The 18805-nt window shown below is 38.2% G+C and overlaps 3 protein-coding genes across 3 annotated transcripts; all 3 read right to left on the minus strand.

Annotated features, from left to right (window-relative positions):
- Positions 1–4017: 4017 nt before the first annotated feature.
- Positions 4018–5839, minus strand: LOC149010239 (putative aldo-keto reductase 4). Its single transcript, XM_089162043.1, has 5 exons — positions 5502–5839; positions 5208–5405; positions 4780–4952; positions 4588–4690; positions 4018–4415 (listed from the first exon to the last, which is right to left on the minus strand). Exons 1-5 carry the CDS (start codon positions 5712–5714, stop codon positions 4077–4079), a joined length of 1026 nt encoding a protein of 341 aa, XP_089018169.1. The 5' UTR covers positions 5715–5839; the 3' UTR covers positions 4018–4076.
- Positions 5840–11415: 5576 nt separating this feature from the next.
- On the minus strand, positions 11416–13508 carry LOC149010240 (putative aldo-keto reductase 2). Its single transcript, XM_089161983.1, has 5 exons — positions 13203–13508; positions 12861–13058; positions 12432–12604; positions 12241–12343; positions 11416–12058 (listed from the first exon to the last, which is right to left on the minus strand). Exons 1-5 carry the CDS (start codon positions 13413–13415, stop codon positions 11720–11722), a joined length of 1026 nt encoding a protein of 341 aa, XP_089018109.1. The 5' UTR covers positions 13416–13508; the 3' UTR covers positions 11416–11719.
- A 2228-nt stretch (positions 13509–15736) lies between these two features.
- On the minus strand, positions 15737–17936 carry LOC149010241 (putative aldo-keto reductase 4). The gene is made up of 5 exons (XM_089161982.1): positions 17721–17936; positions 17390–17590; positions 16936–17108; positions 16746–16848; positions 15737–16138 (listed from the first exon to the last, which is right to left on the minus strand). The coding sequence occupies exons 1-5, from the start codon at positions 17931–17933 to the stop codon at positions 15800–15802; spliced, it is 1029 nt and encodes a 342-aa protein (XP_089018108.1). The 5' UTR covers positions 17934–17936; the 3' UTR covers positions 15737–15799.
- Between the last annotated feature and the right edge of the window lie 869 nt (positions 17937–18805).

Here is an 18805-nt window from a genome sequence, read left to right on the forward strand (position 1 = left end):
TACTTTTGAACGGAGCTTTAGTATTTGGGGATGGTAAGGTGACTGGGTTAACTCAGTTTTTATTTTTTATTATTTTAAATGAAATAAAAGCATCAGATTTGTAACATTTTAAGAGTTCTACATAGCATTCTACCAAAAAGAAAAAGGGTTCTACACAGTTGACGCCTGCTTTCCAGCGAACAAAAGACTAAAACATTTGATACATTTCATAGTTATTTACAAGACATAATTTGGGACTTTGTGTCAGCCCATCTTGGTTTAAAACATCGAACGGTCAAGATCGAAATTTTGACCAAATTTTAATATCGATCGTTACAGGACAGTCCTGTGCATTAAATGCACTGAATTGAAGCCATTTTGCACAATTTGGCAGTGGACAAATGTTGGAGTAAGTACAACAAAGAGGGGGTTAAATACAAAGACCATGGCCTAAACACCCGAAAGGGCAGCAGCACAGTAAGCTTCTTACATGTAGATTAAAGGATCAAACCATGCCCCACAATCAGGTTTTTTCAGAGGCACAGACACTTACAAGAAGTAAGGTAATTGAATTAAAGTAGCGCCAATTCAACTGACTAAGGCTTACAGAAGAGATAAGAAGTTCTTGAAGCCAAAATAATATAGTTTTCAATGTTGCTTCTAATCGAATAGGCTTATGTTGCAGGCCCTCCAGGTGTAGTAAAAAGAAACTGCTAATACCGAAAAGATCGATCAAATTCATCAGGGGATGTTCCTAATGCAACTGACATAATAGATCAATGAAAAGATCTAAAATAGTTTCTGCAACTAAAATTCAGATTTCAGGCCCAAGGTCCTGCCAACAATATGTGCTTAGCTCCTACACAGCTAAGGCCTAGGAAAACATGTCATAAAGATTCATCAAATGCACCAAAAAGATCACACGAAGTTCCCAATGATAACCACTTGCCAAGTTTTGCTTTGACAGGTAAACCATTACTATCATGCCAAAAGAAAATTTTATGCCCTGTGATTCAATTTGAATTGAGTTTTTTAAAAAAATCCACCAAGAGTACAAGAATGAGAAAAGAAATGAATAGCAGCCATATGAGTGGAGAAACACCTAAAGCCGAGTGAGGTTGCAGTTCCAAGAATCATCTTCCAAATCAAACCTGGAGTGGATAATTTCATAAACAAAGTGCAAAGGCAAAAGTGAATCCAATAGAGTTATATTCAAATTCACATGCTCTCTAGCTTGGGATACCAAAGAGAATAAATCTGGTTTTTGGAGATAAGGAGGTATACATTTAGAGCGGAGGAAAGGTAACCAAGGGCCATGCCAGAAACGAGTGGTGTTCTGTTCCCCAATTTTTTGAATAAAAATTGTTTAAGGCTACAAAGCACTAGAGGGAGGCATGTCAAGATCAGCTCCCCCATTAGAGGAGAACATAGTGCTCTCCTGATATTTTTGAACCACATAATAGGGGGGTGGGACCCATAGGGAACCCATTAATTTTTTTTCTTCCATTATTTACAAGTGTACCCCACCACTATATGAGGTTCAAAAGCATCAAGGGAGCGCATTGGTCTCCCTGACAGGGAGCTGATCTAGACTCGAGTAAGGCTATTCCAAACCGTAGACCCAATCTTCTTGCACACTACCGGGTTTAAGAGGGGGGGTGTTAGGGAAATACTTCCCACTCTGGCCCACATTGATGTTTTATCCTTAAGCAATCTCCATGTCTGTTTCAACATCATAACTTGGTTATGGTGCCATGCATGGAGAAGGCCCAAGACGCCAAGAATTGCAAGTTCGAAAATATGTTTCTTTAAAACACTAGAACATTTAGAAGACTTACCCATGCTACTAATCCAAAATTTTAAAGCAATAGAATCTAGTGAGTATTGACTCAGGAAGAAGATAACTACCAATATAGAACGGCGAAATTGATGCAAGGATAAGTTTAATAAGAACTTGTCTACCTACAAAACAGAGGCTATTAGACTTCCACATGCTTAACCAAACAAAGACTTTGTCCACAAGGAATCAGAAATCCTTAATACGAGATTGCGTGTGTGAAAGATGCATTTCGGGTATTTACTTGACTTATCCATCTCGGTAATCCTAATTATCTGAGACAGAGAGGAAGATAATTGAGGAGACACTTTAAACAAGAAAAAACACCACTCTTTTCAAAATTGACACTTTTAACCTAACAGGCCCGAAAAACAAGTCCAAAGCAACCTTAGTTGGGTTTATATCACTTTCGAATGCCTGACGGAAAAAATAAAGGCATCGTCCGCAAAAATTATATGTGAGATCACATATGAATAACGACCTATTTTAATCCCTCTACAACCACCCAAGTCTTGATAAGCATCCAAAATTTGGGACATGTCAGACCTTATAGCGCAAATAGATATGAACTTAGAGGGCACTCCTATTAGCATTTTGTAATTTTTGGGGTAAGAGCAATCAGGATGTGGTTGGTCCCAAAGGAAGAAAACCAAAAGTAAAAAAAAAACTAAATAACAAATGTACACACGTCTCCTGAATGAGGGCCTAGAACTTCTCAAAGAAGCAGCCTTGAAACCCATCTAGCTCTAGTTTAATCACGAAGAAATCCAATTGGAGTCTAAGAATTTTCTTTGAGCGAGCAAAACAATGGGTCATTTTTAAAACAAGCAACGAATCCCATCGTCTAACCATCCAAAACTCTTAAAAACCTCCAGATTTGCGTCCAACATAATCTTATTCATTTGTACCAACGAATAGATGACATAGATAAACATCAAACCCAAGGGGTGACACCCCACTTCATTGGCTTTCAGGACAATCTCATTAAACGCAGGTTGTTTTAAAAGTACAAGTTTAGGATACATTATAATTAGTTTTGAAATCAAAGAATTTGGTGGTAAGCCCTGATTTCACAATATCTCAATATTAAGTTCCATTATTTTCCGAAACCCTGTATTTTGTCTAGTACGATGGATATTGTTCTCTCCTTTACATATTCCACCTCAACCTATTCAAGACCGCAACAACTATTTTACAATCATAATGAAAATCAAAAGGAACCAAATGGAAGGAACTATTTGGTTTCTCAAATTGGTACCAACTAATATGCTTGTTTCCTTAGAATTCTTGCAAAGTTGAGGCCTGAAATTCCCAGTTTAGAAAAGCATACAATTTTTGGTTCCAAGTTTTTCTTAGAATTCATGCAAGGATCTTCCTCAGTGGAAGGTGATACACTCCCACAGGGAAATGAATGCAACACTAGATCTTTTAGCAATCTGCTGCCAAAGAACAGGTGTCAAGTGTATGTGTATTGTGGCCTAATACGACTTTTTTAAGGGAAAATAAATATAATTGTATGTACATTCAAGGGGTTAATATGTAATTTGCTCTCAATAAATATATATATATATATATATATTTATTGCAATTGATAGGATACAAATTTCAAAAGCTTGTTGATATCTGGTGATGACTGATGACTCATGTGCTCACATCTTACATTGCACAAAAAAATTTGAGTAGAGTTACTAGGGTTTGGAGATGAGTACTATATACTTACATCCTCATTGCAAATAAATTCAAATTGCAGATGTTAGTGGCAGCATTGTTTTCCCTTGAATTGGGATTCTCTACCATGCATGAGACTATGCTTCCCTCATTCCCCTCTGTCACATGATTTCCCTTTCTAAATGCATGATAAATGAGTGTTAGGTGAGTACAGTCTCCACCCTTGCGAGTTGAACATCCAGAATCTTTATCCTTTGGGACAACAGTTTAGTGGTCATGATTATTAGCATTTCTTTCTTCAGTAAAAAAATCATTATCATTAGTATGAAGCACATAAATCATTATTTTTTAAAATAATCGTGGTGCCATCCGAAGCTGGTTTCATATAAACAAAGATAAGTCACTTAATATAGAATTATTAAAGATCAAATAAAAATAAAAAGCAAACAGAAGATCAAATTTATTAGTCAACCATAGGATGAGGAATCTTCTTAGAGCTCTTCGCAAAAGGCACTTCGAAGATTCCAGGAAGCCACACATGTAATTTAAAATGACAACAAATTACACTAACAGCTAACTAGTAAGTCTTCCATCAAGTGCTCTTCCATGAAGAAAGCTCTGGAGTCTCTGAAGTTCCCCAAGTCGGCATCATGGATGAGTATCTATCACCCTTAACATTGTCGCCAGAGGCTAAGGACTCAAGCTCTGCCATTTCTTCCCTTGTAAGCTTCACAGACAAAGCTCCAATGTTTTGGTTGAGGTTTTCAATCTTGGTGGTTCCTGGTATAGGACATACATCATCTCCCTGGTGATGGACCCATGCCAAAGCGAGCTGTGAAGGGGTGCATCCCTTCTTTGTAGCAATCTCATTCACCCTTTCAAATATAAGTTTGTTATGCTCAAGATTTTCAGCTTGGAACCTTGGTAGAATCTACACATAAAACAACAAATACTTAATAAGGTACTTAAGTAGCAAACATATATATGTAACACTCCCCCCGCACCCCCCCCCCCCCCCCCCCTTCCCTGGGAACTGAAAATTAGAAGGTGATAAATGCTCTTATAAAAATGCAGAAAATCATATGGAATGGAGATATACAAACCTTACGTAAGTCATCATCGGACAAACTGTCAACAATCTTGGGACCTGATGAGAGGAATCCTCTTCCCAGAGGACTGTATGCAACAATGCCAATGCCAAGTTCTCTGAATGGTTAAATGAAATAAGGATATTAATAACTCACAAGTATAACCCAATCAACTAAGCAAAAACAACAGGCAGAGATCACCCTTACCTACAAGTAGGAACTATTTCTTCTTTCACATCTCTTGTCCATAATGACCACTCCAATTGCACAGCAGTTATTGGGTGAACAGCATGCGCTCTCCTGATCGTTGAAGCAGATGCCTCAGACAACCCAATATACTTGATCTTCCCCTCTTCAACCAGTTTCTTTAGTTCTCCAATCTAATATAATGCAACCAAATAAAATCAGACAAAACTCAATGGTTTTAAACCTTGTTCCAAAACGAGTTTTGAATTAAAGCTACAGCTTTTTGTTGATCTCAAAGGTATCTCAACAGGAACCGAAATTATATTAAATATCTCAAGATGATTTCCTCTGAATCGTTGTCTACTGCAAGCTCCAATGATAAACCTCTAACAATTGGAATATAATGATTGATTTAAGTAGAGCGGTTAGAACATTAAAATGAAACTCACAGTGATTTCAATCGGAACTCGAGTATCAATCCGGTGCTGATAGTAGAGATCAATGCAATCAACTTGAAGCCTCTTTAAGCTGGCCTCAGTGGTAGCCCTCACATAAGCCGGGTCACCACGTATTTCCCGTTTCCCATCTGCATGGATAATCCCAAACTTGGTAGCCAATTGAACTTTCTCTCTCAAACCCTTCAGGGCCTGCAAACCCACATTCACAGTATGATAAGAACACGAGCAGAAAGTTGAAAACAACAAAGAAATGGAGTACACTTTTGGGTTTGAGTTTGTTCTAACCTTTCCCAGAAGAATTTCGTTGGTGAAGGGACCATAGATATCAGAAGTGTCGAGGAAGGTGACGCCACTGTTGATGGAATGGTGAATGAGCTTGATCATGTCTTCCTCTGCTTTTGGAGGACCATAGGCGAAAGACATACCCATACAGCCCAGTCCTTGAACTGATACCTCAAGCCCTTGAGAACCCAATTTGATCTTTCTTACACTACCCATTTCGAAAATTCAGAACGCTGAACAACCCAGATTGATCCGCTGTCCACTGCAAAAGGAGAAGTCACCAACACCTAAAACCCACCTTAACTCCTCTGTTTCAGTCATCTGTCTCGGTATTTATAGTAGCTGGACATGCCTCTTAGGCCGGACCTCATCCGAAAGCTTCAATAAAATAAAACAAAAACATTGTATGGGGATCGAGCTTTTAATTTTTTTATGTAAACGCAAGTGCCCACGCCTTCTTTACACACATTTCGGACCAAACATGCATTGGGTCAAATTGTAAAGAACAAAACAAATCATACAACTAATTAATTATTATTGTTTTTCTTTTATAGATACCACTAGGGAGAGTTTTTTTTTTTTTTTTTTTTTTTTTTTCTAATAAGACTATTACGAAGAGTTCAATCATAACATGCAACTAGTTCTTAAAGATTCATTAAAATACTATATTATTTCACGATTGACATTATATTTTTGTTTTTAAATAAAATTTTAAGATTAACATATTGTTCCACTACTAGTTTTCTCATGAAAATTTTCCTCCCTTTCCCCTCCTTCAAGTAACTAACCACACTCTAGGAGACAAACCATAACCAGATACAAGGTATCTTTCTGCTATCCTTCCTTGGTCAGCAAGACATTGAATGGATTTTTATCAGTTTCTGTTCTAATAAGGTCTTGTTTCATCTAGTTGACCGAGATTGTGAACACGTTTCATGTTCTAATCATCTAGTTAATATTTGTTTAACTTTTAACCACTTCATCTCTGTAGGTATTCTCTCTCCTCTGCCTTCTCCCCCTTCCGCTCTGGCAACATCGACTAACCACCGCCACCAACCACCCTTCATCGAAGCCAAAGCGGCCAAGGCCGAAAAATCACTTCTTCTGAATTTCCCTAGATTTCAAACCCGACCTTGGTCTTTGAAAACACTTATTCGATGTCTCTACCTTGATGGGGAAATCCACAAAGCTCTTGATCCTCTACTTATTTTGATTTCTGGGCGTTATTGGTTAGTCATGGAGCATTGCTTCAAGACATTTTGGAAGTTTTAGTGACTAGAGATTTTATGGGTTTCGTTTCTGCCTTTTCTGGTTGCTGGGTGTTATTGGTTTAATCGTAGAACATTGTTGGAAGACAGTTTTGTCATACTAACCTCTCCAACACACGCTAACTTTTCTGGAACTCCCAATAATGTTGCAGCTGAGTTCAAAACGCTTGTTCAATATTTTAACTTTTCTGTATTTTGAGTCTTCTATTTTACATAGGAACGATAGATTTCAGGGAGAATCTGATTAAAGGAAGTGATGCTTTGGAAGAGATCAAATTGGTGACACTTAAGCAATCTCTCATGGCTAATCATCACTTTATCCCATCTCCCACAGACAGATTACTCAGAGGTAGTTCTTCTTTCTTCAGCTTTTCAAGGTTGTTTATAGGTTTGCCTGCAAAGAGTTTCTTTGAAACAGATGCAATGATCAGCCCAACTTCAATACTTGAGAGTAAACAAGTCTCTGGTTTTGGAACACCCATTTGGTCCGAAAGAAACACTCACAAATCCCCAGAACCTAATCTAGTAACGAGTATCCATGGGAGAAACTTGAATCGGGAGGAGTTGGGCTTGGTCTAGTTGATGTTCTAAATGATGAAAAAACTCAAAGCAAGTTCTCCAAGCCTGAAAGCGGAATGGTTATGTTCTTTTTTCCTTGCATGTAATTTCTAATAAATTCTAATCGGAGAAAACTCCAAATTTCAGGAGATGGAATGCCAACTACAGAAAAATCCTAATTTCAAATAAATCATGGATTTGTGGAGATCCAGAAGATGGAATGCCTTCAAAGACCACTCCGGTTGTGGTGGTGAATCGATGTTGCTGGAGGCCAGGAGGGAGAAGGCGGAGGAGAGGAGAGGATAGAGAAAATATGTTTGTGGGATGGTGGTTTAGAGTTGAAAAAACTTTGACGGTACGATTAGAATATAACACGTATCCACCATCTGATGGCCAACTGGATGAAACTAGAGCATGTTGAACAAGAGCTAATAAAAATCCGCATTTAATGCTCGACAGTCCCAACTCAGACACCAAACCATTGCTGCATGTGGCACATTTAACCACGCTTCTCCCTATTCTATCATGTGTCTCTCTTAACCAAGTTTTGAACCAAGGCAATTCAACCCAAGGCCAATTTCTTTGTCCAAGCCCAAATTTGGCCAAACATGAAACCAAACCATCACTCCCCACAAATAATCCCATAAATATCCATCACTCTATTGGGCCTGCTATAGAAAAAGAGCAGCCCATTAGAACAAATAATCCCATGAATAATTGAACCCATCACTTCTCTCAAATCTCACCTCATTCATCTTCTTCCCATGGCCGTCGCTACTGAATTGAAGAGATTTATTTGGTTGGAACAATTCAAAGTTTTGTAATTTCTAGGGTTTTGCTGGTTTCGGCTAAAATTGCATATGGTCAGATACTTGTGGTGGCAACTGATAATGTGGGATCGACTCAGCTTCAAAACATTGGAAGGGGTTTGCGAGCCAATTCAGTAATTTTGATGAGTAAGAACATCATGATCCACGTTCCGTCAGGATTCGTGTGGAGAAGACTAGGAATAAGGATTTTTCAATCTCATTCAGCTCCTAGTGGTATAAATTGGATGGCTTATCAACATAATTTTTTGGATTAATAGGGTTTTTGATCAAATGGGATTTGAGCTTGTTGGCGAGAAGCTTAGATACGATTTTGTAGCTAACATTGCATAGGCTTATGGGTTGGAATTAAGAAATCCTATTAGCATTTTGTAATTTTGGGATAAGAGCAATGAGGAAGTCGTCGGTCTTTAAGGAAGAAAACCGAAAGTAAAAACTGATTAACAAATGTGCACACGCCTCCTAAATGAGGGGCTAGAACTTCTCAAAGAAGCAGCCTTGAAACCCTTCGGGCCCTAGTTTCTTCACAAAGAAATCCAATTGTAGTAAGAATTTTCTTAGAGCAAGCAAAACAATAGGAATTTTTTTTTTTTTTTTTTTTTGAACAGGCAACAAATCCCATCTTCTAACAATCCAAAACTCATAAAAACCTCTAGTTTTGAGTCCAACATAGTCTTATTCATTAAATCATTTGTGTGAACGGATGACATAGATAAACATCAAACCTGAGAGGTCACACCCCACTTCACTGGTTTTGAAGACAATCTCATTAAACCAAGGTTGTTTAAAAGTAAGTAGTTGAGGATACATTATAATTAGTTTTGCAATCAAAGAATTTGGTAAGCCCTGATTACATAATATCTCAATATTAAGTTCCATTTTTTTCCAAAACCCTATATTCTGTCTAGTACGATGTACTTCTCTCCTTTTATATATTGCACCTCAACCTATTCAAGACCAAAACAATTATTTTACGATCTTAATGAAAATCACAAGGAACCAATTGGAAGGAACTATTTGGTTTCTCAAACTGGCACCAACTAATTAATATGCTTATTCCTTTGAGAGAATTCTTGCAAAGTCGAGGCTTGAAATTCCCAGTTTAGAAAATGATATGGAGAGTTTATGATCAGACCGGGTTCATACCTGGTCCGACCCTCGACCCCGATCGAGACGGAGAAAACCGAATCGCTCCCGAGCGAACCGGATCCAGAAGATGGCTTGCTGAAGAAGAAAGATTATTCGGCTGCAAGCGTGCCCTAATCTTACTTATGGATTAGGGTAATCACCCTGATGACAGCAGACTCAAACTGACGGCTGCGGATAATCATCATCAAAGGGATAACTATCGCATAACCTAACGGTTATCTCAGGAGTCCTCTACTAGCCCAAACTAGTAGAAGTCTATCGCTCAACGGATCTCATTGATAAGATCCAGCGACTACCCGAAGAAGGCTCGAGTGCATCCAACGAAGGAGATTCGAAGGTACACTCTATATAAACCTCACTACCATACAAGGTGAGGGACGGATCAATCGATCAACAAGAATACTATCTGAGACTCAGGTTCGGATACATGCGATAGATCCAAACTATCAGCGTCCTGCTATCTAGATCACCTTTCACGTTTCTTCATTCATTAGCTCGTGCTTCTAGCAGAGCCGTTTGTGATTAAGTTCATCAACTGACTTAGCCTTCAGAGGTGGACTCCCGACCCCAGCGGTCGGGCCACATCTGACGTTTTCGTTTTGCAGGACATCACGTGGAGATCCAAGGGCTGAGCAGATTTTGGACGCATCAGAAAAACATACAATCTTTGGTCCCAAGTTTTTCTTACAATTCACACAAGGATCTTTAATCATATCTTGAGGATCCTCAGTGGAAGGTGATACACTCCCACAGGGAAACGAATGCAACACTAGATCTTTTAGCAATCTCTGCTACCGAAGAACAAGTGTCAAGTGTTTGTGTATTGTGGCCTAATACGAATTAGATGGAATTACACGGGGATCCAGAGGGTTTGCCACAATTTAGATTTTAAGTCTATGTTTTTGATTGAATAGCTGATTATTGTTATCACGATGTGATTGAGGAAATTATTCTTCAGGTAGTTGTTTGTATACTTTTTCACTTCCTCAATAATGATGACTCTCAGCGAGAAAAAGAAGGAAAAAAAACTCATGCCAAGTATACTGGGATTGATAATAATTATCTTCAAAATTCAAGATTTAGGTAATCCGTAGGAGTTCAAGAGGGCAAGAACGAGTTTGGGTTTGTGGTCGATTCTATATTAATCCTTTGGGAGATTTTGAGAGCAAATTCTTGGTTTAACCCACATTTGTTTATTAAATAATCTATTGTAAAAGATAGTTCTTTTGTAGCTTCAGAACTAAACCTATAGGATGAACTTCGAATATGAACTAACAAACCATTTTAGAGGAAAAAAATTATGCTACCAAAGCTAAACATTATAAAGATGATTAACGTCTTACAAGGATTGGGGGCCTCTATATAATAGGTAGTGGTGAGACCAGTACTGCTGGATCCAGAGGAGGAGCAGGTCGCAAACAAAATCATGAGAGGAGAGAGAATATAATAAAAGGAAGAGAGTAAAATTGGTATTGTTAGGGTAATTAGTATTCAAATACTTGTTTAGGGATGGTATCATCATTTAACTGTAGTGTTTTACAACGGAAGTCTTTGTAATTGATTTTTTTAAGGGAAAATAAATATAATTGAATGCAAATTTAGGGGGTCGATAAATATTTATTGCAATTGATATATTACAAATTTCAAAAATTTGTTGATATCTGGTGATGACCGATGACTCATGTGCTCACATCTTACATTGCATAAAAAAATTTGAATATAGTTACTAGGAATTAGAGATGACTCTATACTTACATCCTCATTGCAAATAAATTCAAATTGCAAATGTTGTTTCCCTTTGAATCGGAATTCTCTACCACGGGACTATACTTTCCTCTTACCCTTCTATCACATGAACTTCCCTTCCTAAATGCATGGTAAATGAATCTTAGGAGAGTACAATCCTCCACCCTCGGAAGTTGAACATCTAGACTCTTTATCATTTGGGACAATAGTTTAGTGGTCATGATTTTTAGCATTATTTTTTTTCTAAAAAAGTCATTATCATTAGTATGAAGAACATAAATTAATTTTTAAAAATAATCATGGTGCCATCTGAAGCTGTCTTTCATAAAGACAAAGATAAGTCACATAATATAGAGTCACTGAAGATGAAATAAAAGAAAAGGCAAAAGGGAAGATTAAATTTATTGGTCACCGTAGGATGAGGAATCTTCTTAGATGTCTACGCAAAAGCACTCCAAAGACTCCAAGAAGCCACACAAGTAATTTTATTTTATTTTGGTACAAAGGGGCTTTATTAAGCCAGGGGATTGGGATATTAATATGCCTCAACAAGAGTCGAACTACGACCTCTTCACTAAGAGGTTTCACCACTAGAATAGCTCTGCGTTGGCAGCCACACATGTAATTTAAAATGACAACAAATTACAGTAAAAGCTAACTAGTAAGTCTTCCATCAAGTGCTCTTCCATGAAGAAAGCTCTGGAGTCTCTGAAGTTCTCCAAGTCAGCATCATGGATGAATATCTATCACCCTTAACATTGTCGCCAGAGGCTAAGGACTCAAGCTCCGCCATTTCTTCCCGTGTAAGCTTCACAGACAAAGCTCCAATGTTTTGGTTGAGGTTTTCAATCTTGGTGGTTCCTGGTATAGGACATACATCATCTCCCTGGTGATGGACCCATGCCAATGCGAGCTGTGAAGGGGTGCATCCCTTCTTTGTAGCAATCTCATTCACCCTTTCAAATATAAGTTTGTTATGCTCAAGATTTTCAGCTTGGAACCTTGGTAGATTCTACACATAAAACAACAAATACTTAATAAGGTACTTAAGTAGCAACCATATATATGTAACACTCTCCCCGCACCCCAAACACCCCCCCCCTCTCCTTCTCTCTTCTTGGGAACTGAAAATTAGAAGGTGATAGATGCTCTTATAGAAATGCAGAAAATCATATGGAATGGAGATATACAAACCTTACGAAAGTCATCATCGGACAAACTGTCAACAATCTTGGGACCTGATGAGAGGAATCCTCTTCCCAGAGGACTGTATGCAACAATGCCAATTCCAAGTTCTCTGAATGGTTAAACAAATTAAGGATTAATAACTCCTAAGTATAACCCAATCAACTAAGCAAAGACTAACAGGCAGAGATCATCCTTACCTACAAGTAGGAATTATTTCTTCTTCCACATCTCTTGACCATAATGACCACTCCAGTTGCACAGCAGTTATTGGGTGAACAGCATGCGCTCTCCTGATCGTTGAAGCAGATGCCTCAGACAACCCAATATACTTAATCTTCCCCTCCTCAACCAGTTTCTTTAGTTCTCCAATCTAATATAATGGCAACCAAATAAAATCAGACAAAACTCAATGGTTTTAAACCTAGTTCCAAAACGAGTTTTCAATCAAAGTTCCAGCTTTTTGTTGGTCTCAAAGGTATCTCAACAGGAACCGAAATTATATTAAACATCTCAAGATGATTTCCTCTGAATCGTTGTCTACTGCAAGCTCCAATGATAACCCTCTAACAATTGGAATAAAATGATTGATTTAAGTAGAGCGGTCACAACATTAAAATGAAACTCACAGTGATTTCAATCGGAACTTTAGTATCAATCCGGTGTTGATAGTAGAGGTCGATACAATCAACTTGAAGCCTCTTCAAGCTGGCCTCACTGGCTGCCCTCACATAAGCCGGGTCACCACGTATTTCCCGTTTCCCATCTGCATCGATAATTCCAAACTTGGTAGCCAATTGAACTTTCTCTCTCAAACCCTTCAGGGCCTGCAAACCCACATTCCATTTCATCACCCACAGAGCCAAAAACAGTAAATTTTAACTAATTCACAGCGTGGTCAGAACATAAGAGCAGAAAATTAAGAACAACAAAGAAATGGAGTACCCTTTTGGGTTTGAGGTTGTTCTAACCTTTCCAAGAAGAATTTCGTTGGTGAAGGGACCATAGATGTCAGAAGTGTCGAGGAAGGTGACGCCACTGTTGATGGAATGGTGGATGAGCTTGATCATGTCTTCCTCTGCTTTTGGAGGACCATAGGCGAAAGACATGCCCATACAGCCCAGTCCTTGAACTGATACCTCAAGCCCTTGAGAACCCAATTTGATCTTTCTTACACTACCCATTTCGAAAATTCAGAACCCTGAACAACCCAGATTGATCCGCTGTCCACTGCAAAAGGAGAAGTCACCAACACCCAAAACCCACCTTAACTCCTCTGTTTCAGTCATCTGTCTCGGTATTTATAGTAGCTGGACATGCCTCTTAGGCCGGACCTCATCCGAAAGCTTCAATAAAATAAAACAAAAACATTGTGTGGGTATCGAGCTTTTAATTTTTTATGTAGAAGCAAGAGCTGACGCAAGTGCCCACGCCTTCTTTACACACATTTCGGACCAAACATGCATTGGGTCAAATTGGAAAGAACAAATCCTACAACTAATTAATTATTATTGGTATTATATTTTATTTTGTATATAAGAAAACTTTTATAGATACCGCTAGAGAGAGTTTTTTTTTTAATAAGACTACTACGAAGAGTTCAATCATAACATGCAAACTAGTTCTCAAAGATTCATTAAAATACTATATTATTTCACGATTGATATTTTATTTTTGTTTTTAAATAAAATTTTAAGATTAACATATTATTCCACTACTAGTTTTTTCATAAAAATTTTCCTCCCTTTCCCCTCCTCCAAGTAACTAACCACACTATAGGAGACAAACCATAACAAGTTATGTGTCGGCTATTCTTCCTTGGTCAGCAAGACATGTTTGCATAATTGCATTGAATGGATTTTTTTTTTTTGTACTAAACATTGAATGGATTTTTATCGGTTCCAATTCTGATAAGGTTTTGTTTCATCTAGTTGACCGAGATTATGAACACGTTTCATGTTCTAATCATGTGGTTAATATTTTTTTAACTTTTAACCACTTCATCTCTGTAGGTATTCTCTCTCCTCGGCTTCTCCCCCTTCAACATCGACTAACCACCGCCACTCACCACCCTTCATCGAAGCCAAAGCGGCTAAGGCTGCAAAATCACTTCTTCTGAATTTCCCTAGATTTCAAACCCGACCTTGGTCTTTGGAAACACTTATTTGATGTCTCTACCTTGATGGGGAAATCCACGAAGCTCTTGATCCTCTACTTATTTTGGTTTCTGGGTGTCACTGGTTAATCTGGAGCATTGCTTCAAGACATTTTGGAAGTTTTAGTGAGGAGGGATTTTATGGGTTTCGTTTCTGCCTTTTCTGGTTGCTGGGTGTTATTGAGTTAATCGTAGAACATTGTTGGAAGACAATTTTGCCATTACTAACCTCTCCAACACATGCTGACTTTTCTGTAACTCTTGCAGCTGAGTTCAAAACACTTATTCCTTTCGTGTGGAAATGGCTAAAGGAAAATATCTAAACTTAACGATAGATTTCAGGGAGAATCTGATTAAAGGAAGTGATGCTTTGGAAGAGATCAAATTGGTGACACCTAAGCAATCTCTCATGGCTAATCATCACTTTATCCCATCTGCCACAAACAAATTACTCAGAGGCAGTTCTTCTTTCTTAAAATTTTCCAAGGTTGTTTATAGGTTTTTGCCTGCAAAGAGTTTCTTTGAAACAAATGCAATGATGAGCCCAACTTCAGTTCTTGACAGTAAACAAATCTCCGGCTTTGGAACACCCATTTGGTCCGAAAGAAACACTCACAAATCCCCAAAACCTAATATGGTAACGAGTATCCATGGGAGAAACTTGAATCAGGAGGAGTTGGGCTTGGTCTAGTTGATGTTCTAAATGATGAAAAAACTCATAGCAAGTTCTCCAAGCCTGTAAGGGGAATGGTTATGTTCTTCTTTCCTTGCATGTAATTTCTAATAAATTCTAATCGGAGAAAACTCCAAATTTCAGGAGATGGAATGCCAATTACAGAAAAATCCTAATTTCAAATAAATCATGGATTTGTGGAGATCCAGAAGATGGAATGCCTTCAAAGACCACTCCGGTTGCGGTGGTGAATCGATGTTGCTGGAGGCGGAGGAGAGGAGAGGATAGAGAGAATATGTTTGTGGGATGGTGGTTTAGAGTTGAAAAAACTATGATGGTACGATTAGAATATAACACGTATCCACCATCTGATGGCCAACTGGATGAAACTGGAGCATGTTGAACAAGAGCTAACAAAAATCCGCATTGAATGCTCCACAGTCCCAACTCGGGAACCTACCCATTGCTGCATATTTAACCATGCTTCTCCCTATTCTATCATATGTCTCTCTTAACCAAGTTTTGAACCGAGGCAATTCAACCCAAGGCCCATTTCTTTGCCCAAGCCCAAATTTGGCCCAACATGAAACCAACCCATCACTCCCCACAAATAATCCCATAATAGGATGAGGAATCTTCTTAGAGCTCTATTCAAAATGCACTTCGAGGACTCCAAGAAGCCACATAGGTAATTTAAAATGACAACATATTACAGTAAAAACTAACTAGTAAGTCTTCCATCAAGTAATCTTCCATGAAGAAAGTTCTGGAGTCTCTAAAGTTCCCCAAGTCGGCATCATGGATGAGTATCTATCACCCTTAACATTGTCACTAGAGGCTAAGGACTCAAGCTCTGCCATTTCTTCCCGTGTAAGCTTCACAGACAAAGCTCCAATGTTTTGGCTGAGGTTTTCAATCTTGGTAGTTCCTGGTATTGGACATACATCATCTCCCTGGTGATGGACCCATGCCAATGCTAGCTGTGAAGGGGTGCATCCCTTCTTTGTAGCAATCTCATTCACCCTTTCAAATATAAGTTTGTTATGCTCAAGATTTTCAGCTTGGAACCTTGGTAGATTCTACACATAAAACAACAAATACTTAATAAGGCAAACCATATACATTGAACACGCAAGTGATCTTTGGTTTCTGTTGAACCCTTGTTTCTCAAGAAACATAGATGGAAAGGAGAAAGTGGAGGAGTGAAGTTGTCAAACAAAACAAATGTTAATACTACAGTTATTGATGTGGAAAGTAACTTCTAAACACTGTCATGTTCTGTAATTTGAAAGCATTTGGTTGAGCTTAAAAATATAGAAACGTGAAAGAATACCAAATTGTGTAACACCTTTTCATGCGGATAATAGGGATGACAATAATTGAGAACAGGGTTTATCCTACATTTGTTTGATGATCTTTGAATCACCAAATTTTCTTGGCTTCTAATGAAAAAATTACACCTTCTTAACACAGTTGCAGATGCAACACTCTTAAACTACACATGAAGACACCAATATATTTGACAACCACAGTATGCCATAGCATAAATCAAACAGCAGAATATCCTTGAAACACCAAAATCATTTATCAGCTGGTAAAAGAGACTCCACTGGGAAGTGAAAATTTGAAGCTGGTAGATGCTTTTATAGAAATGCAGATAATCATATGGGATGGAGATATACAAACCTTACGAAAGTCATCATCAGACAAACTGTCAACAATCTTGGGCCCTGATGAGAGGAATCCTCTTCCCAGAGGACTGTATGCAACAATGCCAATTCCAAGTTCTCTGAATGGTTAAATGGAATAAGGATTAATAACTCACAAGTATAACCCAATCAACTAAGCAAAGACAACAGCCAGAGATCATCCTTACCTACAAGTAGGAACTATTTCTTCTTCCACATCTCTTGTCCATAATGACCACTCCAGTTGCACAGCTGTTATTGGGTGAACAGCATGCGCTCTCCTGATCGTTGAAGCAGATGCCTCAGACAACCCAATATACTTAATCTTCCCCTCTTCAACCAGTTTCTTTAGTTCTCCAATCTAATATAATGCAACCCAATAAAATCAAACAAAACTCACAGTTTCAAAATGAGTTTTCAATCAAAGTTCCAGCTTTTTGTTGATCTCACCCAGCAAATTAAACAACCAATAAGAAAAGGTATCTCAACAGGAAGCAGAATTATATTAAACAACTCAAGATGCTCTGTATGAATCTTAGTCTGCTGTAAGCTCCAGTGATAACCTTCTAATAATTATATTAGGGTTAGAATAAAATGACAGAATTTAGCACAGCGGTTTTAGAACGTTAAAATGAAACTCACAGTGACTTCAATCGGAACTCGAGTATCAATTCGGTGCTGATAATAGAGATCAATGCAATCAACTTGAAGCCTCTTCAAGCTGGCCTCACAGGCTGCCCTCACATAAGCCGGGTCACCACGTATTTCGAATGCTTTCCCATCTGCATATGCAATCCCAAACTTGGTAGCCAATTGAACTTTCTCTCTCAAACCTTTCAGGGCCTGCAAACCCACATTCCATTTCATCACCCATAGAGCCAAAGACAGTAAAACATTCACAGTATGATAAGAACACAAGAGCAGAAAATTAAGAACAACAAAGAAATGGATTTGGGTTTGAGTTTGTTCTAACCTTTCCAAGAAGAATTTCGTTGGTGAAGGGACCATAGACGTCAGAAGTGTCGAGAAAGGTGACACCACTGTTGATGGAATGGTGGATGAGCTTGATCATGTCTTCCTCTGGTTTTGGAGGACCATAGGCGGCAGACATGCCCATACAGCCCAGTCCTTGAATTGATACCTCAAGCCCTTGAGAACCCAATTTGATCTTTCTTACACTACCCATTTCCAAAACCCACCTTAACCCGATCTGTTTCGTTTCAGTCATCTGTCTCGGTATTTATAGTAGCAAGACATGCCTCCTAGGATTTCGTTTCTTCGAGTGGTTTTTGAGTATGCATGGAGACATTCGCCAGATTTCTTGCCTTAAAATGTATATAATCAGTTGCTCACGCAAGTGCTCACGCCTTCTTTGAAAATCTGTTTTCTCTTTTCTTTTTCTTTTCTTTCTTTTGTGTTTCTTCTTTTTTTTTTTTTTTTACAAAAGGGCTTTATTAAGCCGAGGGATGGCGATATTAATATGTTTCAGCGAAATTCAAACTTCACTAAAAGGTGTTGGTTTCAACCACTAGAATAAATCTGCGTTGACAAAATCTGTGTGTTTTATCATTGGATTAGGAAACTTCGTGTGTTTTATCATAAGATTACAAGACTAATTCGTTGTGCTGGCTTTCTTGTTAGTCTGACTCTTGTGAACTAAGAAATCTTGCTTGACCCTTGTGCCCTTTGGAACCAACTTTTTATGTATGTTGCTAAGGAGAAGAAGGGTAACTGATTTTTCAGGTCCTAATTATTGTGTTTTTTTCTTTTTTTTTTTTGCCGTCTACAAGGGTCGTACCCATGACCTCCATTGAAAAATATGAATCTTACCACTCAACAAACCCTGCAACTGCATTGACTCTCGTTTTTCAATAAAACAAAAAGTGTGAAGATTTTTTTTTTTTTTGGTATTTAAGGGGCTTTTATATACTTTCAAAGAGATTTCAACATAACCTTTCACTAAAAAGTATTGGTATTAGTGATCAACTGAGCTAATTTTTTATGGTTAAACAATACAATTTTTATTTTGCATATTCCTATAGTTAATTTTGGAAAGGT

The sequence above is a fragment of the Hakea prostrata genome, chromosome 7 (genome assembly GCF_041222555.1).
Source record: "Hakea prostrata isolate BN-2017 chromosome 7, UWA_Hpros_2, whole genome shotgun sequence".
Lineage (NCBI taxonomy): Eukaryota > Viridiplantae > Streptophyta > Magnoliopsida > Proteales > Proteaceae > Hakea > Hakea prostrata.

What these genes read in the sequence shown, in the direction of transcription:
- LOC149010240 (XM_089161983.1), bottom strand. Translation starts at nt 13,415, where the DNA reads ATGGGTAGTGTAAGAAAGATCAAATTGGGTTCTCAAGGGCTTGAGGTA. An exon ending in AAGTTCCGATTGAAATCACT is followed by an intron (nt 12,605 to 12,860) that starts GTGAGTTTCATT and finishes CCATTATATTAG; the next exon opens with ATTGGAGAACTAAAGAAACT. An exon ending in GAAATAATTCCTACTTGTAG is followed by an intron (nt 12,344 to 12,431) that starts GTAAGGATGATC and finishes TTAACCATTCAG; the next exon opens with AGAACTTGGAATTGGCATTG.
- LOC149010241 (XM_089161982.1), bottom strand. Translation starts at nt 17,933, where the DNA reads ATGGGTAGTGTAAGAAAGATCAAATTGGGTTCTCAAGGGCTTGAGGTA. An exon ending in ACGAAATTCTTCTTGGAAAG is followed by an intron (nt 17,591 to 17,720) that starts GTTAGAACAAAC and finishes GTGGGTTTGCAG; the next exon opens with GCCCTGAAAGGTTTGAGAGA. An exon ending in CTGATGATGACTTTCGTAAG is followed by an intron (nt 16,139 to 16,745) that starts GTTTGTATATCT and finishes TTTTATGTGTAG; the next exon opens with AATCTACCAAGGTTCCAAGC.
- LOC149010239 (XM_089162043.1), bottom strand. Translation starts at nt 5,714, where the DNA reads ATGGGTAGTGTAAGAAAGATCAAATTGGGTTCTCAAGGGCTTGAGGTA. An exon ending in GAGTTCCGATTGAAATCACT is followed by an intron (nt 4,953 to 5,207) that starts GTGAGTTTCATT and finishes GCATTATATTAG; the next exon opens with ATTGGAGAACTAAAGAAACT. An exon ending in GAAATAGTTCCTACTTGTAG is followed by an intron (nt 4,691 to 4,779) that starts GTAAGGGTGATC and finishes TTAACCATTCAG; the next exon opens with AGAACTTGGCATTGGCATTG.